This window comes from Myotis daubentonii, chromosome 11 (assembly GCF_963259705.1).
Source record: "Myotis daubentonii chromosome 11, mMyoDau2.1, whole genome shotgun sequence".
Classification (NCBI taxonomy): Eukaryota; Metazoa; Chordata; class Mammalia; order Chiroptera; family Vespertilionidae; genus Myotis; species Myotis daubentonii.
This window is the reverse complement of record NC_081850.1, coordinates 66,850,002-66,877,369: the sequence shown is the minus strand read 5'-3', so window position 1 is coordinate 66,877,369 and position 27,368 is coordinate 66,850,002. Positions and strand designations below refer to the sequence as shown.

The following is a 27,368-nucleotide window of genomic DNA, read 5'->3' as shown; positions in this document are numbered from 1 at the left end:
GATCCGTGTCTTGGTCCCGTGGACAGCCTCAAGCGCTGCCCCCCCGCCTGCCAGGTCATGGACCCGGGTTCCAGACCACGGACAGCCTCAAGTGCTGCCCCCCGCCAGCCAGGTCATGGATCCGGGTCCCAGACCGCAGACAGTCTCAAGCGCTGCCCCCCGCCCGCCAGGTCACAGATCCAGGTCCCGGGACAGCGGACAGCCTCAAGTGCTGCCCACCGCCTGGCAGGGTCACAGATCCGGTCCTGGACCGCGGACAGCCTTGCCCACTGCCACCCGCCTTCAGTATGCAAATTAGCTGCCATCTTGTTGCTTCAGGGTGGGGGTCCCCACTGGGGTGCCTGGCCAGTCTGGGTGAGGGGCTGAGGGCCGTTTTTAGGCTGCCCACACCCCCTTCAGGGTGGGGGTCCCCACTGGGGTCCCTGGCCAGCCTGGATGAGGGGATGATGGCTGTTTGCAGCTGGTCACACCCTTTTCAGGGTGGGAGTCCCCACTGGGGTGCCTGGCCAATCTGGGTGAGGGGCTGAGGGCCGTTTTCAGTCTGGCGGGCAACTGAAGCTCCCAACTTCTCCTTTTTTTTCCTATTCTGGGATTTATTTACCTTCTATGGCTGTCACTGGAACTGAGAGCCGGCTTAGCTCTGAGGCCCGGCTGCAGCTCTGAGACCTCGGCTACTGAAAGCAGGGATCTGGGTTTGTTTGGATTCTATAATTGTAATACTGTTGCGATCCTGCTGGCTGAAGCCCGGCTGTCCGAAAGCAGGTTTCTGGGTTTTGTTTAACTTCTATACTTGCAACATTATTTCTTAGACTGTAGCTCAGAGCCCAGCAGCGGCAGGTGGGGAACCTTGGCTTCCTCCTTCACTGGAGCAAGCAAAACCTCCTGTTCGCTTCAGCTGCCTGGCTGCCGGCCACCATCTTGGTTCACAGTTAATTTGCATATTGCCCTGATTAGCCAATGGGAAGCATGTCGGAGCTACGGTTAATTACCATGTTTGTCTATTATTATATAGGATTATTGTATTATTTTCCACACAAACAATGTAAACCTATTTTTGCCCCACCCTGTATAAATGATAGCCTGTGAGATGTGTCCTTCCACAGATGTTTTTTTGCTAAACATTATTCATTCACTCAATAAATATTTTTGCTGAAGTTTCCTATTTTTCATTTGTTTTGAGATAATTTGGAATTGCTTATAGTAACATTTTTGTGTGACTATTCATTTTGTGACTATGGCTGTTCATTTTAGCATCTGATTTATCTCTATATTAGCATCAGTTGATTGCCTTTTCTTGTTTGTATTGTGATTTTTCTGGTTTTTGGTATGATGAGTGATTTTTTAAAAATTCTAACATTTTGAATATTAAGTTTTAAGATCCTATATCCTATTTAAATCTTTTATTTCAGCAGGAGAAGTCACCTATTTATGTTTAGTCCATAGTTCTTGGCTTACTTTTTTGGGCTGTGGTTCCAATGACAATTTAGGTTTCAGAGCCTATACTACATTATTCTGGTCCACTTTGTTCAACTGGTGCCACCAGGGCTCCAGCTTGGTCCTGCTAATGCTGCCTGCAGAGGTGAAGTACACTTTCCCAGGCAGGTCCTGCTAGGTGGAGTGTGGGAGATTCTGGGCAATGGGGCAGTGAGTGCTTCCCTGAGCCTCTCTGGACCTCCTGTTCTTTGGGCCACCCAGTGCCTGCCTGACCACTGCTGGAATTGCCTGAGGGGATGAAAGGTGCTCTCCTGGGCTCCCCATGCCAGTGCCACTAGGTGGTGAATGGACAGAAAGTGTCTCCCATGGCCTTCTCTCTAGGTCACATGGTATCAATGGGCTTCTTACTGCATCTCTGCCAGTGCTGCTGAGTGAGGAAAGCATCAACCTGGGCCTCTCTTTGCTGCTGGTGGTAGTGGTGGGGGTCACCCTTTGCCACTGGATGGAGCCCAGGAGATGCTGGACATAGGTCTTCCTCTACTACTGAGTGGAGGGTCAAGAGACATTGGGCCTGCTGGTGTTTCTAGATGGAATTCTCTGCCAACTCTTTGGCGGTACCGCTAGTGCAGGATATACGCACCCCTATGTTTAATTTCTAGTTGGTTCTTTATCATAACATCGAGGGTCTCATTAGATTTGTTGAGGATCTCAATAACTTTATCGGCGGCTTCTAGACAGTTCTTGAGAGACCTTAAAAGTGTGGCTCTGAACTGAATATCCTCCATTGACAGTTTTGTCCTGTTTCTTTGTCTCCGCATTTTTTATGCTTTCTTGGTGCACCCCCTAGTGGTCTTTGTGTGCAGTCTTCCTGTAGTTAAGCCTTGATTGTTGTAGTTAATACTAGGGGGATTTGACCTCCAGGCCAACTGGCTGTGAGAATCAGCTGTGTCTGCAGTGGGAAAACTTCTGTCCTCTAGGGAGGTGCTAATCTAGCCTTTGCCTGAGGCTATCTGGCAAATGGCTCTGCGCAGGGCTTGGGCGGGGCGGGTGGGTCGCACAGGATCAACAGGGCAGGCCGGAGCGAGCAGTTATGGCGGCTCTCAGTTCGGTCTCTAGGGGCTCTGCCTCACAGAGTCCTAGCAACCGCTGCAAACCTCAGAGAGAAAGCTGCCTTCGAGTTCTGACCGAAGCCAGACAGTCCTGCTTCTCCCGTTTGAGTCTGGGTCCCTAGAGACTCACCCGGATCTGGAGCTCAGAATCTGAGACTCCCTCCCAATTGAAAACACCAACTGCGCCCTCCGCCGCCAGCCCGCTCTGCGTGCACTCCGTACCTCAGTATTTCACTTCAGCACTGCGCCTCCTCTGAGTCTGGGTATGATATTCTCTTTCCTCCTAGTTGTAGAATTTCCACTCAGCCAGCCTTCCTGTGGTTCTGGATGATGTCTGTTCCGTCTTTTAGGTGTATTTTGATTTGGTTGTTCTAGGCAGCAATCTCCGGTGTTAACCTATGCCGCCATCTTGGTTTTCTCTGAGTAATACGTATCTTTTATAGAATACTTACTAAGCCTCAGTTTTCCTCCCATAAAAGAGGATTAAAATAATAACTTATTGTGACTTTAGACTCTCCAGTTTTTATGACTATGCCATAATTCATCACTAATTTATGGAAACACAGTCAATATGATTATATAAATGTTCTTATAGAGGTGATTACTCCCTTTCCTAAACTACCATGACATTTTAATCATATCTTCCTTATGAATTTTAGCACTTCTACACTTGCAGAAGAGGTATTTATAGTTTTATTTCCCTTGCTAGACTGTAGGCTTCCTGAGGGCAAATTATGTATTTTTTTTTAATTTCTATCCCTCCCTGACTGTACCTAGAAGAATATCATGGATTTCAGTAGATATCTATTTTTTTAAAAAAAATAAAATTCCTGTAGCATAAGAAAAAACAAAAAACTCAATATCTCTAACAGTAAAGTAAGATGCATATTTGGTAGAATACTCTAGTTCATCTACGTTCAATTAGATATATAGAGATCAAATGCTATTTGAGATTAGTCATAAGCAATATATATCACAACACTGAAAAACAGTAAATATTTAATGAGTGAGTGGATGACTATTTATCTTTTTTCTTGCATATATCCCTTTGACATTTTGTGGGTATCTATCTGTATTTTCAGAAATAGAGTCTGGGTGTATGTCTTCATAAAACATTCATTTTATACCTCCAAAAATATTTCCACATTATTTATAATATGTAGATAATAACATTACTGTGCACTAACATTTAATTAACCATTTGTTCAGCATAGGTAGATTTAAAATTATAAGGAGAAAACATTATTTTGAAAGATCACACATTTTGTTAAAACACTGAAAATTTTAATGTTTTATTTTTAAGTAATTATTATGATTCACTTATTAACCCATGAAGCTAATGATATAACAATCAAATCCCGGTTGACTGCCATGCTATCTTAACATGTTTAATTTGTGGAGGAGTTCTAAAAGTTGGATCCCAATTGTATTCTGGTGATAACAACTTAGTAGGCTTATTGACAAAAAAATACTTGTTTAGGTGGCGTTCGTATGTGCTGCTAAGTTCATTTTCAATGTCATGAATTACTCCTTTTTGATATTCTGCAGTGAAGGTTAAAACCTCATGAGGTGTGCCACCAAAAATTGCACTATGATAATAGAAATCTCCCTTTCCAAAAGGGATGAAAGCCGCTGATTTAGGGCTTCTCTCATAAGGGAATTTTTTAACATTCTCAAAATACCACCATGCATGAAGTAGAGCTACAGATTTGCCCAGGGTTTCCACTCCAAAGTTACTCTTGAAGATCTGGTTTATACTCATACTGAAGAGAAAGTCAACTTCATACTGGATGTGTTCTATGATGTACGCATTTAAGTTCTTCATGTGTAGGACATTAAAGTCTTCCAAGAACTTTTCTCTTAATATAGGCAATACTTTAAATGTTCGAAGGGGACCTAACTCTATGGGAGGTACGGAGAACTCGTCCATCAAGATGTAAAAGATAACATTGTAGCCAATCATAAAGTGCTTATTAGCAGATTGGATGAACTGTTTCAGGTACTGTCCTGTAAACCTGTAAAACATGAAAAAAAAAAAAACGAACACAGGAAAAACTTATTTTGCTAAAAATCATCAGGTGAACACATCATTTAAACATGCTGTCATTATTTATGTCATTATTGCTAAAGAACTGCCAATAGGTAAGGATAGAGAAGTTGGGTCTGTATCTTAAGTCTGTTGGTTAGTGAAAGAGAATGTAGTGATTTGGGGGCCTGAGAAGAACTACAAAGTTTGTTGTGAAGAAAGAAAAAGAGAGCTAAATGAATATTAATGAAAAGATTTCCAAGTAGTGTCAACGACTCAGCCACAGTTGGAGAAAATAGGTACAATAAATAAATAGACATACAGGCCAGCCAGAAATAATGATTGGGGTTAATTATGAGTAGCTCTTTGAGTGTAGAGAATCCTTGGGTGCTTATCTACACTTTTCCAAAATAAAAAAGGATGAATATTAGTAGCACCTACTTTCTAGTAGACCATACAACCAGGCCTATGGTAATGTTCAGTCTTTTATAATATTTTTCCAGGACCTGTCTATTGTAAGTTTCTTCCCATATGACTGGAGCGAGCCAGTCAGTTGTTGTTATTACATCAGGACGTTTTCTGTTGAACAAACAAGAAACAAATTATCAGATTCCACTTAATTATGACAGCAGAAGTTATTGTCCAAGTGAATATGCTAATTATTATAAGGTACTTACTATGTGCCAGGCACCATTATTTAGTACTTTGCATTACTCATTTAACACTTGCAATGTCTTATAAGTGCTATTATTATCCCTGTTTTTCATATGGGGAAACTTGGGCACAGATTGGTTAATAAATGGCAGAATCAGAATTCAAGCTCAGCTAGTTTGGCTACAGAATCTATGCTTACTCATTATACCATATTGCCTTTTGAGCACAGGGATTTTTTCTTTGAGCTCTGACTGCTGTTTAAACTTAAGTAGCCCAGGGTTTGAATATTTCTCTAATTACTAGCTAAAGCAGACAGCACCACTGTCTCCTTATGTTTTTCCCGTCCCCTTCTCCTTTTTCTTTTCCTCCTTCCTCTTTTCCTTGAAGCTATAGAGCACTCTCTTTTCACCTTTTCCCTAATGCTTTAGGCCCATCAATAAAATCTGTAAGAAAATAAAAAGTCCAGAAAAGGGAGGATGACATTAGATTTGCTTCTAATAATAACAATGTGACAGCAGAAGTAGCAGCATTAATAGTAATAATTTTGCTGGAATCAGAGTATTAAACTACTGAAGCAAATTTGAACTTCATTTTGGAAGGAAATGCATACAAAGTGAGAAGCCATTTTGCTATTGATAATTGCAGGCTTTATTACAAATCCAGACCCAGACAAGAGTAGGATTTGATAACACTTAATAGTACTTTAATAATAATATACAGTAGTCCCCTCTTATCTGCAGGGCACACATTCTAAGACCCCCAGTGGATGCCAGAAACTGCAGATAATACTGAACCCTATATATTACTATGGTGTTTGTTTTTTTTTAACTGATGGGTGGGTAGCACGAACAGATTTCATACCTTGGATAAAGAGATGTAACATCCTGGGCAGGATGGAGCAGATCAGCTCAAGATTGTGCTAGTCAGAATGACATACAATTTAAAATTTATGAATTGATTATTTCTGGAATTTTCCATTTCATGTTTTTAGACCACAGTTGACCATTCATAACTAAAACTGGGGAAAGCTAAACTGCAGGTAAGGAGAGACTACTGTAATAACAAAATCTTCAAAGGTACCTCCTATTATTGTTATAGGGATTTCTTTAACTTATATATTTATTTGTATACATTAATTTTAAACTCTTCTTATACTTAGAATTTATAGTTATATATTTCTGTTTGACTCACAAGTCTTAAACTCTACCTTAAAACTGGCCAGGTGTATCCTTGCCACAGTGATGGTGCTTAGAAGTTATGTACATTGCAGATACTAATCAATATCTATTTGAGAAGATGAAAGGGTTTGAAGATTATCTCTCTTCCCTCATTAGATCAGATTAATGATTTGCTTCCAGAGTGGAAGAAAAAGTCTCTGAAAGCAAAGGCAATTACAAACCTGTGTTTACCCTTATCGGTGATAACATTGGCAAATATGTTCTCCTATGCAGTGGCTTTTCTTGTTGTTTTGTTGATGGTTTCTTTTGCTGTGCAGAAGCTTTTTATTTTGATGTAGTCACATTTGTTTATTTTCTCTTTAGTTTCCAATGCTCTAGGAGCAGTATCAGTGAAGAAATTGCTTCAGCATATGTCTGAGATTTTGTTGCCTTTGGATTGCTCTAGTATTTTTATGGTTTCCCATCTTACATTTAAGTCCTTTATCCATTTTGAGTTTATTTTTGTGTACGGTGTAAGTTGGTGGTCTAGTTTCATTTTTTGGCATCTACCTGTCCAATTTTCCCAACACCATTTATTGAAGAAACTGTCTTGACTCCATTGTATGTTCTTGTCTCCTTTGTCAGATATTAATTGAGCATATTGGTTCAGGTCGAATCTCCAACATTTATAGGGAACTCATACAATTTAACAAAAGGAAGATAAAAAATCCAATCAAAAAATGGGCAAAGGCCCTAAATAAATACTTTTCAAAAGAGGACATTCAGCCAAGAGACATATTTAAAAATGCTCAAAGTCACTAATCATCTGAGAGATGCAAATCAAACAACAATGAGGTATCATCTTATACCTGTCAGAATGGCTATCATCAACAAATCAACAAACGACAAGTGCTGGAGAGGATGCGGAGAAAAGGGAACACTTGTGCACTGCTGGTGGGAATGCAGACTGGTGCAGCCACTATGGAAGACAGTATGGAGTTTCCTCAAAAAAGTCAAAAATGGAACTCCCATTTGACCCAGTGATCCCACTTCTAGGAATTTATCCCAAGAAACCGGAAACACCAATCAGAAAGGATATATGCATCCCTGTGTTCATAGCAGCACAATTTACCATAGCGAAGGTCTGGAAATAGCCTAAGTGCCCATCAGCAGGTGAATGGATTAGAAAACTGTGGTACATCTACACAATGGAATACTATGCTGCTGTAAAAAAGGAGGAATTCTTACCATTTGCAACAGCATGGTTGGAACTGGAGAGCATTATGCTAAGTGAAATAAGCCAGTCAGTGAAAGAAAAATACCACATGATCTCACTCATTTATGGATAATAAAGACCATTATGCCCTAACTGGTTTGGCTCAGTGGATAGAGCGTCAGCCTGCGGACTCAAGGGTCCCAGGTTCGATTCCGGTCAAGGGCATGTACCTTGGTTGCAGGCACATCCCCAGTGGGGAGTGTGCAGGAGGCAGCTGATTGTTGTTTCTCTCTCATCGATGTTTCTAACTCTCTATCCCTCTCCCTTCCTCTCTGTAAAAAATCAATAAAATATATTTTTTTAAAAATAAAGACCATTATAAACTGATGAACAAAAATAGATACAGAGGGAGAGCAGCATCAAACAGACTGTCAAACTACAGCGGGAAGGCCGGGGAGGGTTGGGTGGTGGGAGGGGGGGTAAGAGATCAATCGAAGGACTTGTATGCATGCATATAAGCATAACCAATGAACACAAGACACTGGGGGGTAGGGGAGGCCAGGGGAATGTCAAGGGGCTGGGCGGGGAAGGAAACATACGTAATACTCTTTTTAATACTTTAAGCAATAAAAACAAACAAACAAAAAAAACCCTGTGTTTAGAACTTGTTTGATAAATAGAAGAGGAAGAAATAGAAGAGACTTAGAGTCATTAGATTTAAATGTTAGCCAGAAGACATGCTCTGCAAAAGAGGCTCTCAGAAGTCAGGTGGACAAGATGACCTATCCTTTCGATGCCTTGCTTAGCCTCTCTGTAGCTGGCTTAGTGTCTGTGTACCAAAGTGGCTCCAGCTACTTGGAGTCCAAGGAGATTACGCATGGGCTCAATGACACAGACATCCCCTTACTAAGACTGAGCTATTGGCCAGTGCTGCCAGCAGCAGCGGCCAACTCTGACCCTACAATAGGACACCGTTTCTGAGGGGGACCAGCCATCCAAGTGATGGCTGCTTGATTATATTAGACCCCACCATGAAAGGGGCAGCATCTTTTCCTCCAGGGAATGTTTCATGTTCTGGGTAGGGATTTGCTTTCCCTGCCTACAAATCTGACAGCTTTGTTGACTTGCAGAATATCTTATTCATTGCTATTGTGTCACACATAATATTGCCTCCACCCAAGGTACATATTTTATGGTGAAAGTAGTGTGGCAGGTGGCTCACTTCCATGAAGCTATCTGGTCTGACTATGTGCATCACTGTCCAGCGGTAGCTGACCTGGTAGAAACTGGAATGGCCAGGAAAAGTCTCAGTTTCAGTGTTAGTTCAGAGATAATTTCCTGAAACATTGAGGTACTGTTCTATAATACACCATTAATGCTTTGTATCAATTAACAATGTGAGATACCATTTCTTCCAAAGGTATTTACAATCTATAAAGCAAGGTGGTGGTGGGGATGTTCCTGCTTATGATCATATCTGATAACTCACATACAGAGTGTTTACTTTCCATTGTTGTGACTTTAGGTTCAGTGGGTTTAGAGTTCCTAGTTCCCAATGGAGGAGTCCTTCTTCTAGGCCCTAGAATCTAGGGAATAAGTCATGGTTTTTTGAACCTGATAGCAGGTCACTTGGAGCTAACAGGCAGAACATGGCATTATTGCACTGGCTGGTGTGGCTGATCTTCATCACCAAGAAGATATTAAGGTGTAGTTGCATAATGTTGGCAAGGAGGGCTACATATAGAACCCAAGGGATTCTCTAGGGTACCCCTTAGTACTCCCATTTCTAGTAATAATAGTCAATGGGAAGTTGTGGCATTCAATAAGATGGGATGTTAAGGGAATCAGACTCTTCAGGAATGGAAGTTTGGATCATCCTGTAAGGTACGAACTCGAAGGGGTTATCAGAGGATAAGGAAACCAGGAAGCAGTGATTATCAACTACTTCCTTGTATTACCAATCTCCAGAATAGCTACAGAGGTAATATTGTAGCCATGATTTATTATGTTAATTATTTTCTCCCCTTTCTCTGCCACCTTATATGAAGAATACTGGAGATGGCTAATGTTACCATTTAAGTTCTAGATGGGAACATGGCTGAATTGTCATCACCTTGATGATTCCCCGTAGCTGAAAGGACTTTGCGTTTCTCCTGATTGGGGAACATGAGCTTTTTCATCTAAGTGAAGGTGGAGAAATGATGCTGAGTGGCAAAAATTATGGGTTGGGCTAGTTTTTCTCCATTTATCTTTTCTCTATCCACCCTCAGCAGTTCTCTACCTGGCTGTAACCTTTGGGAGCAGACTGATCACCCTAGGTCCCCTGCTGTATGGTTTTCAGTGGGTTCTGCTAATGGCAGGCACCAGCATAAGATCAGAGGGCAGGAAGAGAGATTATATATTTTCCTACTCTCTCTCCAAGTTTTATTGTGATCTTGACAGTGACTGTGTCCATATGCAATGGCAACTTCGGTTGGCGACTATTTCATAGTTCCAGAAATCCCTGGTCTCCAGGAGCACCATTCCTTCACTTGTCCCTTTATAGGCCTAAGGTGGTTGGTCACAACTTCCTGCTGTGTAAGCCCCTTGGCATCTCCATATCCATTGTCAGATCTCTTAACCTTACCCAGATCTCTGCCAACAACCCCGTTATTAAAGTTACTTCATCTTACTTGAGTTGTTTCTTTCATACTTAGATAAAGTACCTGAGAAGCTTAAGAAACAGCTCATGAGGCCTGAGCAGAGGGTGTCCAGTAGGACACAAAGTGACCTGATTATGAAGTATATGCTTACAATGGAAATTGCTTGAAAGAAAGTACACAAATAAAATGCTACAGTAGTAATAATCCTGTAGACTATCAGAGGTGTGACATAGAAGGAAGCACAATGATGACACAGGAAAATAACATATGTGACCTAATATATTCACATTCTTAGTAAAGGGAGAATTAAAATTAATTTCTAAAAAAATATATCTTTATTGATTTTAGAGAGGAAGGGAGAGAGAGAGAGACAGAAACATCAATGATGAGAGAGAATCACTGATTGGCTGACTCCTGCACTCCCCCAATAGGATCGAGCCTGCAACCCGGGCATGTGCCCTGACCAGGAATCAAACTGTGACCTCCTGGTTCATAAGTTGATGCTCAACCACTGAGCCATGCCAGCTGGGATAAAATGAATTTTAAATGATTTCAATGCTACAGGTATCACTAAGATTCAATGATATATGATTTATGATAATAATAAGGCAAAATATAATATGTCCAAAAAGTGTACCTGGAGAAGAGAGGGTAAGGACTCTTTCTGTAAGTTAAGGCTATATTGACTTATGTCTAGGTCTAGCAAACTGAGCACGAGTATAAAAGGAGTAAGAAGTAGAAGTGATATATTGGAAAGAAATATACCATAAATTGTGCCCTTTTCTTTTTCCCTCTATTTTTATATAATTCTGTAAATAATATGTATGCAATATACACACATACACGTAAATATATATGTATCCAGACTTTTAAATCTTGTTTATTTTACAGTAATGAAATAATGCACACATTCCTGCACCTTGCTTTTCTCATTCAACACAACCTTATGGAAATCCTTCCAGGTGATCTGGACTAGTTCTTATTCATTCTTTTCAAGATGTTGGACAGTTTGTTTAGACATTTCCTTATGAATTGGTGTTCATGTTATTTCTGGGGTTCTTTTTAGCACTATGAAAAGTGATACTATAAACTTCCTTAATTTTATATCCTTATGTGTTGTCACTGTTATTTTTGCTGGATAGTCTCAGGAGTAGGATTGCTGTATATATGTATGTTCACTTTTAATAGATGTTAATAGCAATAATACCTCACATTTCCATGAGCACTTTCCCTACACTATTAGACTGTAGCTTTTATTTTGATTAGAGAGAGAGAGAGATTTGTGTTCCACTTATTTTTGTGTTCAGCAAGTGGTTGATTCCTATATGTGTTCTGACAGGGATCAAACCCGCAACCTTGTTGTATTGGGATGATGCTCTAACCAACTGAGCTACCTGACCAAGGCTATCTTATGTTCTTTAGCATCATTTAAATTGTCCAACTGAAGAGAAAAAGTCTGGAAATATGAATATTACCTAAAATAACTTAAAAGCAGTCTTTAAAAAAATATTTTATTGGTTACAGAGAGAAAGGGAGAGGGAGAGAGATAGAAATATCAATGATGAAAGAGAATCATTGATAGTCTGCTTCCTGCACACCCCACACTGGGGATTGAGCCTGCATCCGGGGCATGTGCCCTGACTGGGAATTGAACCCTGACTTCCTGGTTCATAGATCGTCGCTCAACCACTGGACTACACTGGCTGGGCTCAAAAGCAATCTTAAAGATTGTTGAAAAAGGGTTACAGAACTGGCCCTTTCATTTTGGAAGCCAATTACAGAAAAAAAAAATAGACTGTAGCTTTAAAAAAAAAAAATCCAGTTTGATGGTATAATAGCTCATTATTACTTTTTATTACATTTCTCTAATTTCCAGTGAATTTAAGCATCAACACTAATAAAAGAGAAAAATGGTAATTGGCATACGAGCTACCCTTTTCATTGGCTAATCAGGGCTATATGCAAATTAACTGCCAACTAAGATTGGCAGTTAACTGCCAACTAAGATTGGCAGTTAACTGCCAACAAGATGGCGGTTAATTTGCATATGTAGGCACAATGCAGGGAGGTGAAAGGGAAAGCAGGAAGAAGCCCCCTGCCACTGACAGTGATCGGAAACCCAGGGGGGAGCTAAGAGCTGGGGGGCAGGGCAAAGGCGGCCCTGGGGCCGCCTTTGCCCTGCCCCCCAGCCATGATCGGAGAATCAGGTGCCTTTGCCGCCCTGGCCAGTGATAGCAGGAAGTAGGGGTGGAGCCAGCGATGGGAGCTGGGCATGGTTGAAGCTGGCAGTCCCAGGAGCTAGGGGTCCCTTGCCTGGGCCTAAAGCGAAGCCCACGATTGCGGGGCCGCTGCAGCTGCGGGTCCCCACTGCCCGGGCCGGACGCCTCAGCCAGAGGCGTCAGGCCTGGGCAAGGGGCCGATCCTGCGATTGGAGGGTGATGGGGGTCAATGCCTGAGGGCTCCCAGTATGTGAGAGGGGACAGGCTGGGCTGAGGGACACTCCCCCCCCACACACACCCAGTGCACAAATTTCGTGCACCGGGCCCCTAGTCTTTTCATATGCTTGTTGGCTATCTCAATTTAAGCATCTTTTCATATGCTTGTTGGCTGTACTGCTTCATATTTTTCCATTGAATTGTTAATTTTTTTCTCAGCAGTTTGTAAGAGTTCCTTATAGTTAGATAATTATTCTATTATCTATATTATAAAAAATTTTCCCCAGATGTTTTTCTCATCTATTAAATTTTGGTACTTCTTAAACCAAATAAAAGTTTTTTAAATTTTATATAGTGATATATATCTTTTAAAATTACGTTTCTAACATTAATTAAGATGTCCTTCTTACCTAGATTTTTACATGTTCTCTTACTGACTTTTTAATAAGAGAAACATGTTTATTTTTTACATTTAATCTTTTAGGAATTTATTTTTATATATAGCATAGGATGGGGCTTCGTGTTTTTCCCACTTAGATTGCCAGTAGTACCAGCATCATTTATGAAAGAATCCATCCTTTCCTCACTGATTTTTTTTAGCCATAAATATTTATTTAAATAGAAAATTTCAATCCACCCCCCCAATGAATTAAATCTATAATGCATTTTATGAGTGTATTACAATGAATTTTGGTAATAAATTCTAGGAGCTCTGATAATTGGGAGGGAAGCTTCATAAGAGCTCTCTCAAGCATCTGGAGGACTAGGAGAAGGCCTTTGTCTTTAGGAATTCTTTGTACTTAGTTCATAACTGTCCTCACTGATTTTTAAAATACCATCTTTATTATATATAAATTTTCACATAGTATTCTTGTGCTCTAATTCTGGATTTACTATTCTTCTGATCTATTCCATGTTGATTTGATCACAATGGTGTTAGAATATGTTTTTATATTTGTTAAGGCAAATTTCTCTTATTTTTCACACTTTATTTGGCTCTTCTGAGATATTTATTCTTTTATATTTACTTTAAGCTTATAGTTTTTTCTTCTTTATTTTTTATTTTATTTTTTAAATATATTTTTCTTGATTTCCAAGAGGAAGGGAGAAGGAGAGAGATAGAAACATCAATGATGTGAGAGAAGCATTGATCAGCTGCCTCCTGCATGCCCTCTACTGGGGATTGAGTCCACCACCCGGGCATGTGCCCTTGATCAGAGTCAAACCCAGGACCTTCCAGTCCATAGGCCAACACTCTATCCACTGAGCCAAACCAGCTAGGGCTAGTTTTTTCTTAACGAGAACAAAAACTGAGCTTTCCCCCAGATATCTCAATATTGAAGAGATCATTTTATTTTTTAAACAAAAAGACAAGAGAGATCATTTTTCTTTCCTCTAATAAAACCAGGAATGTTAAACCAGATGATAGCTTTCTCATTCTGACCCTTAAATGCCTGACTCTTTATAAATAGACCCTCGTTTTGTACATAAAAGCCTTAAAGACAAGAACTCTAAGTCTTGGGAGCCTCTCAGAATAGCTACAATTTGATTATGGAGAAAAAATTTTCCTGTTAAAATTGAGTTATACTATTATTGTTATACTAGGAGCCCAGCACACGATTCAAAATCGTGCAGCGCTGCCCACCCTTGAGTCGCCAGTCCGGCCCTGCCTCGCTCCCTGGGCCCTGCAGCAGGTGTGTCTACTGCTGGTCCGGCCCTGCCTCCCTCTCTGGCCCTTAAAGCAGCTGCGCCGCTGCTGATCAGGCCCTCCTCCAGTGCAGGCGTGCAGAGGCCCCTGCTGCCCCGCCCCTGCTGCTGCACATGCAACCTCCTCCTGTCCGTTCAACCCATTACAGCGTCCCGGTTAATTAGCATATTTCATATATATATATATATATATATATATATATATATATATATATATATATATACACACACACACACACACACATATATCAGAATTTCTTGTCCTTACTTAGGAGTAAACCAGTCTGATAGCCGAGGTTCTTCTGCTTCATGATCCCTGGGTACAAAGAGAAAATCAAGTTAAGAGTAACACACTCATGCAGCAAACATATGTTGCATCTCTATAATATGAAAGGCACTATTTGTTGTTTCTTTGGTAACTGTGAACATTTAGATCAGCTCCTGCCCTCAGGAAGCTGATAAACTAGTGGGAAAGACAAGATTAAATAGATAATCATAGTACAGAGTGATAAGGGCTAATAGGGAAAAACAGATCTCCCTAAATTTGGGCTTAAGGGAAACCAGATGGAAAAGAAATATGTAAGCTGGGTCTAGGATAAGAACTAAAGAGGGATAGGGTGAAGAGGTCATGACCAAAGGCAGAAAGGCAAGGAACAGTTTGGTTTATGAATGGGGGACATATTTTAAAAATTAACAGAGCAGCTTGACTGGTGTAGCTTAGTGGTTGAGCACTGACCCATGAACCAGGAGATCACCAATTCACCATCAGGGCACATGTCAGGGTTGCAGCTCGATCCCCAGTAGGGGCCATGCAAGAGGCAGCCAATCGATGACTCTTTTTCATCATTGATGTTTCTCTCTCTCTCCCTTTCCCTTCCTCTCTGAAATAAATAAAAACATATTTTAAAAATTAACAGAGCAGGAAGAATCAACACTAATAAAAGAGAAAAATGGTAATTGGCATACGAGCTACCCTTTTCATTGGCTAATCAGGGCTATATGCAAATTAACTGCCAACTAAGATTGGCAGTTAACTGCCAACAAGATGGCGGTTAATTTGCATATGTAGGCACAATGCAGGGAGGTGAAAGGGAAAGCAGGAAGAAGCCCCCTGCCACTGACAGTGATTGGAAACCCAGGGGGGAGCTAAGAGCTGGGGGGCAGGGCAAAGGCGGCCCCAGGGCTGCCTTTGCCCTGCCCCCCAGCCATGATCGGAGAATCAGGTGCCTTTTCCGCCCTGGCCAGTGATAGCAGGAAGTAGGGGTGGAGCCAGCGATGGGAGCTGGGCAGGGTCGAAGCTGGCAGTCCCGGGAGCTAGGGGTCCCTTGCCTGGGCCTAAAGCGAAGCCCACAATTGTGGGGCCGCTGCAGCTGCGGGTCCCCGCTGCCCGGGCCGGATGCCTCAGCCAGAGGCATCCTGCAGAGCCCGCGCGATCGCGGCACCCCCCGCTGCCACTGCAGGTCCCTGCTGCCCGGGCCGGACGCCTAGGCCAGAGGTGTCAGGCCTGGGCAAGGGGCCGATCCTGCGATTGGAGGGTGATGGGGGTCAATGCCTGAGGGCTCCCAGTATGTGAGAGGGGGCAGGCTGGGCTGAGGGACACTCCCCCCCCCACACACACCCAGTGCACGAATTTCGTGCACCGGACCCCTAGTAATGTATATTCAGGCAAAAATGCAGATTTAATTAATTCATTTATCAAACAGTAGCTTACTATGTGATAGATACTCTGTTATGCGTTGAAATGAGGGGGTTGAAGTAGGGGCTCAGATATTCATCTTTTTAAAAAATATATTTTTTATTGATTTTTTTTTTTTTACAGAGAGGAAGGGAGAGGGATAGAGAGTTAGAAACATCGATGAGAGAGAAACATCGATCAACTGCCTCCTGCACACCCCCTACTGGGGATGTGCCTACAACCAAGGTACATGCCCTTGACCGGAATTGAACCGGGACCCTTCAGTCCACAGGCCGATGCTCTATCCACTGAGCCAAACAGGTCAGGGCCAGATATTCATCTTTGATTTTCATTTAAAGAGGACCCACCTAAGGGTTTGTTGTACTTTTAAGCTAATTATTTAATTAGCAAGGTCATGAGGGAATTTCCCTTTTATAAAACAGGGATATTTTATAAAATAACTTTAAGCGATTTCTGCTTCCAGAAAGATGAAATAGTACTATTTTTCCCTATTACTATCACTAAGTATAGCTGAAACCCCTGAACATCATATATAAAGACTCTGAAAGGTGGAGAGAAGGCAGATCAGGTAGGCACCTTGGGACTCAAAGATTGACATGACAGTGAATTCCTTGGGTTTTCTGCCACATATATGCCAGATTGGGTACTAGAGAAGCCAGCAACCCAGAAATGCCAATGGGTACAGACACAAAAAGAGCCCCGAGAAAAGCCTGCTCTTTACAGCTAAAGGACCAGGAAAATGGCAAGCTAGGAAGGATAGAACACTTTTAAACACCATTCACTGTACTCCAGCCCAATACCACAGAAAAACTGTCCATCCTTATAGCAAAGGCACGTAGAGAGCTCAGATTCCCATCCTCTATAGACTGTAATGAGGCTCCCTCACCTCCTCCCTGGTGTAGAGTTAGAGGAAATTAGTGGGGGTTAGAACTCCCACCACTGCTCAGCAATTGTGGCCATCCTCCTGCGGTTGGTGTCAGCAGAGACCATGTAGGGAGCCTGAATATCCATCCCTGCTATTAGTAACAAGGAGCTCCTCCCCAGGTTTCAACGGAGGCAGAGATAAGAACTTGAAATTTTACCCCTCAATTGACAGTAATGAGCAGGTGCTACCCATGTCCCAGCTTGAGCAGTATAAGAGGATGCCTATGAAAATTCAATATTTAAGTGAGATACAGAGCCTCATAATACCCAAAATGTCCAGGTTTCAATAAAAATCACTTACTGCCCTAGCTGGTTTGGCTTGGTGGCTAGAGCATTGGCCTACGGACTGAAGGGTTCCAGGTTCAATTCCGGTCAAGGGCACACGCTCGGGTTGCGGGCTCAATCCCAATAGGGGGTGTGCAGGAGGCAGCCGATCAGTGATTCTCTCTCATCATTGATGTTTCTCTCTCTCCCTCTCTCTCTTCCTCTCTGAAATCAATTTAAAAAATTTATTTAAAAAAATCACTTACTATATCAAGAATCAGGAAGTTTTCATACTAAGAATCAAGAAGATCTCTGAATGAGAAATGACAATCTGCAAATGCCATAACACAGTTGTTAGAATTATCTGACAAGGATTTTAAAGCAGCCATTGTAAAAATGCTTCATTGTGCAATTACAAACACTTGAAATAAATGAAAAAACAGAAAGTGACAGCAAAGATACAGAACGTCTTATCAAAGATATAGAAGATATAAAGAAGAACCAAATATAAATTTTAGAACTTAAAAAATACAATAACTGAAGTAAAAACTCAATGGGTAGGCTGAATAATAGCATAATGGAGAGAATGGAGGAGAGAATCAATGAACCTAAAGATAGAATAATAGAAATCACTCAGTCTGAACAACAGAGAAAAAGAATGGGAAAAAAATTAACATAGCCTCAGGGAAATGTGGGACTATAACAAAAGATCATGCAATTGGAGTACCAGAAGGAGAAAAAAAAATGGGTGGGACTGAAAAAGTGACTTAAAAAGTGGCTGAACACTCCCCATAATTTGATAAAAGACATCAACATACAGATTCAAAAAACTGAGTAAACAAACAGGGTAAACCTAAAGCACATGGTAGTTAAATTTCTTTTTTAAAATATATTTTATTGATTTCAGAGAGCGAGAGAGAGAGAGAAAAACATCAATGATGTGAGAGAATCATCAATCAGCTGCCTCCTGTACGCCCCACACTGGGGATGGAGCCCACAACCCGGCCATGTGCCCTGACTGGGAATCGAACCCTGACCTCCTGGTTTGTAGGTCGACGCTCAACCACTGAGCCACACCGGCTGGAGGTAATAGTTAAATTTCTGAAAGTTAAAGAAAAAACTTTGAAAGCAGTCAGAGAGAGAAATGATTCACCTATAGGGGAAAAATAATTTGAATGAATGTGGGGTTTCTCATCAGAAATCATAGACCCAAAAGGAAGTGGAGCAATATTTTCCACTGTAAGAAAAGAACTGTCAACCAAGATGTCTCTCAGCAGGTGAATAGTTATATAAACTTTGGTACATCCCTTTGTGGAATATTACCCAGCAATAAAAAGGTATGACCGCCCTAGCCCATTTGGCTCAGTGGATAGAGTGTTGGCCTGCGGACCAAAGGGTCCCGGGTTCAATTCCGGTCAAGGCCATGTACCTCGGTTGCAGGGCCTTGGTCGGGGCTCATGCAGGAGGCAACCAATCCATGTGTTTCTCTCACATCGATATTTCTCTCTGTTTTCCCTCTCTCTTCCACTCTCTCTAAAAGATTAATGGAAAAATATCCTTGGGTGAGGATTAAAAAAAAAGTATATGACCTATTGATATTCACAACAACATGGCTGAACCTCAAGGGCATTATGCTGAGTGGAAAATGCTTATCTCAATAAATAGATCACATACTGTATGATTCCATTTATAAACACTTTCAAATTGACAAAATTATAGAGATAAAACTAGATTAGTAGTACTAGGTGTTAGGGAAGGTGAGAGAAAAGAGGTTGAGTGTGAGTATAAATGGTGGCTCAGAGGATGTCTTTGTGGTTAGGGAATAAATAGTTTTATATTTTGACTGCTGTGGTGGTTACACATATCTATACATGTAATAAAATCTCATGTAATTATATACTACATTGTTCCATCATCAATTTCTTGTTTTGATATAGTACAACTATGTAAGATGTAACATTGGAGACACTTGGATGAAAAGTACATATGACCTCTTTGTACTTAATATTTTTGCAACTTCTTGTGAATCAATAATTTTTTCAAAATCAAATATTTATAAAAACTATTAGAAGTCCATCCCTTTTTGACATTTCAGAGGCATTTTTAGTCAAAGATATTTTATTATAGAGTTGCCCAGGCCTCATGCTTATTCAAAATCTAATCATTCATGCTGAACTCCATTAAAAATATACAATGACAAATGAAGAATTTTTCTAAGATTCATATTTTTTTTTACTAATTTTGACTAAATTTCACTAATTTTTCGGGTCCTACACAATGGTCAATAGTAGAAAACGTGGTTGACTAATGAGAGCTATCAATTATATCATCCTGGATGGAGATATTTAAATTATAGCAAATGTCAAAAACTTATCTGGTATGTAAGCAGGTGAATGTGTCAAGTGAGAAAACTTTGGAGATGGTCACATACATACATATACATTTATATTGTGTGTGTAGAATATTTATGAACTGATACCCAAGAAATTTGTCAGTGGTTGCCTCTAGAGAATTTAGTTATTTTTCTGTACTTTTTGATTGCCATCAGCATTAGGACCCACTTGACTCCAACCAGTTTGCTCTCAATACAGTTTGTAGAATAATTATGAAACACAGATTCTTACCAGCAGAGACTTATCTTCTGTAGGCTCTTCTTTATTCTTTATAAATGAAAAAAATGCACTTGTGTTAAATTTGAACAAATCCCTACTGCAATTAGAATATCAGAAAATCTAGAATTCAGATTCATTCATTTACTCACTTGTTAGCCAGATAATTACTAAACACCTACTATATGCCAGCCAGAATGCTACAGAATATATGGAATATATGGCATCCAGCTCTGACATGACATTGGTCCTTTCGATGAAGGCATATTCCCCGAGAGGGCAAATAACATGTAGAATATGATACCAAAGCAAGGGGGCTAATTTTAAAACATTAGATACCACAATATAGCTAATTTTCAAATAGCCTTCAGTTACAATGCATTGCTTATTAAAAAACAAAACATAAGGAGGAAGGTATGGCTGAGATAAGAATTTGAACTTATTTATGTAAGAGAATTCTAGCAGGTTAGCAAATTTGTTTTCCAGTACAACTGTGATTCTACAACAGTTCACTTTGAGTCTTGTTCCTATTAGATGGAACTTTGATGTAATTTAAAATATATCTAAAATAGCCCCCAACACTTTCTATCCTGTTATCTTGCCTTACTTCTTTCTTCATAGCATTATTATATATATAATACAATGCTCCTGATAATATATTACATATTTCTTTGCTTATTGTCTATTTTCTTCGCCTAGACTGTAAAGTGTCATAGGAGCAGTAACTTTGTTTGAATCAATTTTTTTTCCAGCACCTGGAACAGAGCCTGGTACCAAGAAGGCACTCAATAAATACTCATTGAATGTTGAAAAATGAAAGGATTAGTATATTTATGATTTGATTTATTTCCCAAAGAGAAGATAATTTTTGATTAATTTAGGGAGTGTTTATTAATACTTTTTGGGAAAAACTCAGTATTTTAGATCAACTCTGCCAATCACTAAAGATAATGATTCATTAATTTTTTAATATTTACCGGAAATGATGCTTAATCAATGTCAGTGATAAAGCAAATGAAACCAATAACAGTATTTTCCATTTAGAATTCATTCTCTGCTGCAAAAAAAAAGAAGGGGAGGAGGAGAAAAAGAGTGGGTGTTTTTGGAAAGTAAAAAACTTCCTTGCCATCTTCTAATAACAAATTAATTTATGAAAATTTGTCCACCAACCCAAGTGTCTGATTCTAGGCTGCTCAGCTGTAGAAAGAAGGTAGACTTGAATTATGGAAACCACCTATATTGTTTGAAGTGCCTGCAAAAATCTCCCTTAGATGCCAACTGATCCTTTTTAAGTTAGGTACAAAGTGTTGGCGACATTCCTTTTGTGTACCTTTATCAAAGTCCACCATGACTGCATTAAGGAAATTTAATAAAACAAGTTCTATTTACTTGTGCTTCTGTGAAGATAAAAGGAGATACCCATGAGGACATCCTTATGCACTGAAATGTATTCTTTCCCCAAAGTTGATGTTTAAATATTTGTTCCTAATATATTTATTCCAAGACTAATCATTTATTCAAAGACTATACAACTAGTAACCTAAAATTATATGAGCTGTCTTAAAGGTAATTTCTTGTAAATAGTAATTAAAAGTCTAAATTAAAGGCATTAAACTCTAAAATGGAATATTGGCACCCTAGCAGGTTTGGCTCAATGGATAGAGTGTCAGGGGCCTGCAGACTGAGGGGTCCTAGGTTCAGTTCGGTCAAGGGTATGTACCTCAGTTGCAGGCACCCCAAGGGGGACCCCCTCCCTGAAGGGGCTGTGGCCACCCTGCAAACAGCCCTCAGCCACTCACCCAGACTGGCCAGGCACCCCAGCAGGACCCCCCACCCTGAAGAGGCTGTGGCCAGCCTGCAAACAGCCATCAGCCCCTCACCCAGGCTGGCCAGGCACTCCTTATATAATAAAAGGGTAATATGCAAATTGACCCTAACAGCAGAACGACTGGGAATGACTGTTCACTATGACACACACTGACCACCAGGGGGCAGATGCTCAATGCAGGAGCTGTCTCCTGGTGGTAAGTGTGCTCCCACAGGGGAGCTCTGCTCAGCCACAAGCCAGGCTGATGGCTGCCAGTACAGCGGTGGTGATGGAAGCCTCTCCTGCCTCCTCAGCAGCACTAAGGATGTCCAACTGCAGCTTAGGCCTGCTCCCCGCTGGCAAGTGGACATCCCCCGAGGGCTCCCGGGCTGCCACCGGGATGTCTGACTGCCAGCTTAGGCCCAATCCCCCGGGGAGTGGGCCTAAGCCAGCAGGTGGTCATCCCCCAAGGGGTCCCAGACTGCGAGAGGGCACAGGCTGGGCTGAGGGACCCCCCTGAGTGCACAAATTTTTGTGCACCGGGCCTCTAGTTAATCTATAATAATAAAAGCATAATATGCTAATTAGACCAGACAGCCAAATGACCTTCTTCCCAATGAAGCCACGGTGGCGGAAGCTGAGGCAGAGGCAGTTAAGGGTGGTCAGGCAGGCAGGCAGAGTGGTTAGGGGCAATCAGGCAGACAGGCAGAGAGGTTAGGGGCAATCAGGCAGGCAGGCAGAGTGGTTAGGGTTGATGAGGCAGGCAGGCAGGCAGAGAGGTTAGGGGCAATCAGGCAGGCAGGTGAGTGGTTAGGGGTGATGAGGCAGGCAGGCAGAGGGGTTAGAGGCGATGAGGCAGGCAGGCAGAGTGGTTAGGGTTGATGAGGCAGGCAGGCAGGCAAGCAATTAGGAGCCAGTGGTTCCAGATTGCGAGAGGGATGTCTGACTGCCATTTTAGGCCTGATCCCACCTAAACTGGCAGTCGGACATCCCCTGAGGAGTCCTGGATTGCGAGAGGGTGCAGGCCAGGCTGGGCACGCCCTCATCCCCTGTGCACTAATTTCGTGCACTGGGCCTCTAATCCTATCTAATAAAAGAGAAAAATGGTAATTGGCGTACGACGATACCCTTTTCATTGGCTAATCAGGGCTATATGCAAATTAACTGCCAACTATGATTGGCAGTTAACTGCCAACTATGATTGGCAGTTAACTGCCAACTATGATTGACAGTTAACTGCCAACAAGATGGTGGTTAATTTGCATATGTAGGCACAATGCAGGGAGGCGAAAGGGAAAGCAGGAAGAAGCCCCCTGCCACTGACAGTGATTGGAAACCCAGGGGGGAGCTAAGAGCTGGGGGGCAGGGCAAAGGCGGCCCCAGGGCTGCCTTTGCCCTGCCCCCCAGCCATGATCGGAGAATCAGGCGCCTTTGCCGCCCTGGCCAGTGATAGCAGGAAGTAGGGGTGGAGCCAGTGATGGGAGCTGGACACGGTCGAAGCTGGCAGTCCCGGGAGCTAGGGGTCCCTTGCCTGGGCCTAAAGCGGAGCCCACGATCGCGGGGCCGCTGCAGCTGCGGGTCCCCGCTGCCCCGGCCGGACGCCCAGGCCAGAGGCGTCAGGCCTGGTCAAGGGGCCGATCCGGTGATTGGTGATCGGAGTGTGATGAGGGTCAACTCCTCTGGCCGAGGCATCAGGCCTGGGTGGGGGGCGGAGCCGGGGATTGGGGGGATATGATGGTCCCCTTGCCCAGGCCTGAAGCCTGGGTCAGAGGCGTCAGGCCTGGGCGGGGGCCAGAGCCAGTGATCAGGGGGAGATGGGGTCCCCTGTCCAAGCCTGACACCTCTGTCAGAGGCGTCAGGCCTGGGCAAGGGGCCGATCAGGCGATCGGAGGGTGATGGGGGTCTACACCTCTGGCCGAGGCATCAGGCCTGGGCAAGGGGCCGATCCTGCGATTGGAGGGTGATGGGGGTCAACGCCTGAGGGCTCCCAGTATGTGAGAGGGGGCAGGCTGGGTTGAGGGACACTTCCCCCCACACACACCCAGTGCACGAATTTCATGCACCGGGCCCCTAGTGTTGTAATAAATTGGTATGGGGCCAGGCAGGTTCTAAATGTATTGGAGAGATCACTTTGTAAGTTATATAAATGTCTAACCATTATACTGTACATATGAAACTAATATAATGTTGAATGTCAACTTTAATTGAAAAAAAAGAATTTTAAAAATACATTTTTTTATAATTTTTATTAATTTTTTTTACAGAGAGGAAGGGAGAGGGATTAGAGAGTTAGAAACATCGATCAGCTGCCTCCTGCGCATCCTCAACTGGGGATGTGCCCGCAACCAAGGCACATGCCCTTGACCGGAATCGAACCTGGGGCCCTTCAGTCTGCAGGCCGACACTCTATCCACTGAGCCAAACCAGTCAGGGCTAAAAATACATTTTAAGCTGAAATAAAATAAGGTAATTTGAAATTCAAAAAAAATAAAGGTCATCCGTTCCTTGTTACATTTTTGCAATGTGGGTTATTAGAATATTTAAAGTTACAAATGTGAAATGACCAACTTTTAAATTCAAATACATTAGAAATACCCTATATATAGATAAGACTCTGTTTAACCAGATTGTCTTCTTACAAGGAGCCCTCAGTGACATTATTCTTAAAACCAGAAGCATGTTTATGTGTCACCTACCTTGTACAACACACTTTAAGGCCAAGGTTTGAGGATGATCTCTACCTATGATTTTCCAGGTCATCGAAACTGTTATACAGTCCCTTCTTAGAGCCTTACCTTTAGTTTTGGTGATGCAAAGAGAAAGTCTTAGAACTTTTCCCGAGCAGTATAATTTTGGGTCTTTGTAAAAAATAGATATATAAAAATAAAAGATACTATCTAATATTCTCCTTGTGTTTGAATCTTCTGCTAATGGTGATGTCACCAGATTCTTGATGATGAAAGCATTAGAAAGTCATAATGATACATTTGGTAGCAAGTTCTTCTCATTGTTACTAGATGATAGAACTTTGTCCCATTTGAAAAAGTCAAGGATTTTAACTGTTTTGCTTTTAGTTTTTGTTGTTGTACTTCTTGCTGTTTTCAATGATTGATTTTTTAACTCTCTATATATATTTTGGTGTGCTGTGTGTGTATATGCATGCATATGAATAACACAAAAGTGCAACATTTTTTTCTTCAATGCCTCATTAGGCATTGTCCAATTATCTAAGGTAAAGCTAATTCCTTCTTATGCTTTCTTAAATGTACTTATTTTCTGATTATAGAAGTACCACATTTTCATGTTATTAAATTTGTCAATTGCATAAAAGCACAAAGAAGAAAATGATAATCAAACGTAATCACACTGTCCTGAGATAATCACTCTTAATTTGAGGTAGCAGGCACCTTTATTTTGTCCTTCCTTAAAAATAGTTTTGCCCTAACAGGTTTGGCTCAGTGGATAGAGTGTTGGCTTGCGGATTGAAGGGTCCCAGGTTCAATTCCGGTCAAGGGCATATACCTTGCTTGTGGGCACATCCCCAGAAGGGGGTGTGCAGGAGGCAGCTGATGGATGTTTCTCTCTCATCGATGTTTCTAACTCTCTATCCCTTTCCCTTCCTCTCTATAAAAAATCAATAAATTAACCATACAATCTAGCAATTCTTCATCTAGATATTTACCCAAGAGAAATGCAAGCATATGTTTATAAAAAAGATCTATTTATGATTGTTCATGGTCGTTTTCTTGGCAGTGGCCAAAAGGTGAAAACAACCCAAATGGTTGTCAACAGGTGAATGGATAAACAAGCTGTGGGTTAGTACTCAGAAATAAAAAAGAACAGAGTATTGATACATGTATGAACATAGATGGGTCTCAAAATAATTATACTGTAAAAAAAAAAAAAGCCAGGCCAAAAAAAAAAGTAGCACATACTGTATGCTTTATTTATATAAAATTCTTAAATATACACACTTTTATGTTTTGGTTGCCTGGAATCTGAATGCACTTTATTTAGCATGAATCCTAAATTCAGTCCAGTATGGAAGCTGAAATGGGCAGAAATTTCCTGTCCCTGCCCCTTGGAGCTAAAACATGGGCACATGACTTAAACTACCTGGTATGCTTACCAGATTATCCTACCTTGGACTTTGAACATTAAGGTAGGTCAGTTTGAAATTATTTGTAATATAGTCAAGGACTAACATGGCAGATGTTTCTAAGAGTATGGAAGTCAGCAGGGAGATAATAAGTGAGGGGTCACCTATGGCAAGATTTTATCCATGCATTTCCTCCCTTAGTTCCTTTATATTTATCTTTCAGCAGCTTTTCCTAAGTACTGTGAACTGCTTCTGACCCTTCTGTAGGGTCAGAAACATTACTATTACTCACCACTCTCTAGATCTCCCTTCCTTCGAAGGCAAATAGCAGACTCTACTTTCTAGCCCTTTTGCACAGGCACCGATAAGCTCCTGTACGGCTCTCTAGTGTCTTTCCCTGACATTGTAATTAGCAATACCACAGATGGCAGACCCTCCATTGTTCTGGGTCCCCAAGTGACAACATGGAGTAATTTCCTGGCTCCAGCCCTCACCAGATATGTAGGTGAATGAGAAACTTTTTCATATTAGGCCACTAAGATTTGAGGGTTGAATTTCCCCATCCAACATGCCATTCCATAAATTCTCTGTTTAGAGGAATCAGAGTCAGTTTCAATGCTCGGACAAATCCAGGTATTGGTACCAGAGAAAGAAAGTGGGTTATAGGCAACATACACTTGGGGTAAAGAAGGAACCTAAAATTCATTATCAGGCCTTGCTTGGGTTAAAGGCAATAGAAAACTCACATTAGTATTCAGAGATGGATTTCAGGCAACCTGCGGACTGTAGTATTAAACAGTTAATTAAATTATCCCATGAATGAGATGTTCATCAAAGGCAAAGTCTTTGGGGCAATAATAGTTCCTGCCATAAAAATATACAATGATGATGATGATAACACTTATGCACCAGAGACTATACTACACACATATATTAACTTATTTAATGACATGAAGGATATAAAGATATCAAGGACCAACTGGCATGTGAAATAGCTATATCTAATGACACCAGAGAGCTTAAATGCTGGGGTCCAGCCCCAGCAGGTCCAGGGGTCCCCAAAGGTGTGGACGGAGTCAGTGAAAAAGGAATGACACGGAGACAGCGTTCAGTTGATCAGCAGCCTAGCCAGGATCTCTAGCCAAGTTCTGGTCAGGATCTCCAGCGAAGTTCTGGTTAGGATCTCCAGCCAGGTTCTGTGTCCATGTTCTCTTGCTAGGTTCTCCAGCCAGGTTCTCCAGGTTCTCCAGCCAGGTTCTGTAGCCATGTTCCCTCACTAGGTTCTCCAGCCAGGTTCTGTCCAGGTTCTCCAGCCAGGTTCAGTCACCAGGTTCTAGTCAGGTTCTCTTGCCATGTTCTATCCAGGTTCTGTAGCCAGGTTCTGTCTCTAGGTTCTTCAGCCAGGTTCTCTCGCTAGGTTCTGTCTCTAGGTTCTGTGGCCAGTTTCTGTCCAGGATCTTTTGCCATGTTCTCTCCAGCGAAGTTCTTCTGTCTCTAGGTTCTGTGTAGGTTCTGTGTCTAGGTTCTGTGTCTAGGTTCTGTCTCCTGTTGTCTTGTTACATCTGTATTTATACCAGTTGATTCCAATC

At 41.7% G+C, this 27,368-nt stretch overlaps 2 protein-coding genes across 2 annotated transcripts in view; one reads left to right on the top strand and one right to left on the bottom strand.

Moving 5' to 3' along the window:
• Positions 1 to 27,368, top strand: part of LOC132212313 (translation initiation factor IF-2) — a 124,195-nt gene that overhangs the window by 14,177 nt on the left and 82,650 nt on the right. The gene's annotated exons all lie outside the window — the stretch shown is intronic.
• On the bottom strand, positions 3,894 to 17,087 carry LOC132211735 (N-acetyllactosaminide alpha-1,3-galactosyltransferase-like 1). Its single transcript, XM_059656232.1, has 4 exons — positions 17,014 to 17,087; positions 14,649 to 14,696; positions 5,011 to 5,148; positions 3,894 to 4,558 (listed from the first exon to the last, which is right to left on the bottom strand). The coding sequence occupies exons 1-4, from the start codon at positions 17,085 to 17,087 to the stop codon at positions 3,895 to 3,897; spliced, it is 924 nt and encodes a 307-aa protein (XP_059512215.1). The 3' UTR covers position 3,894.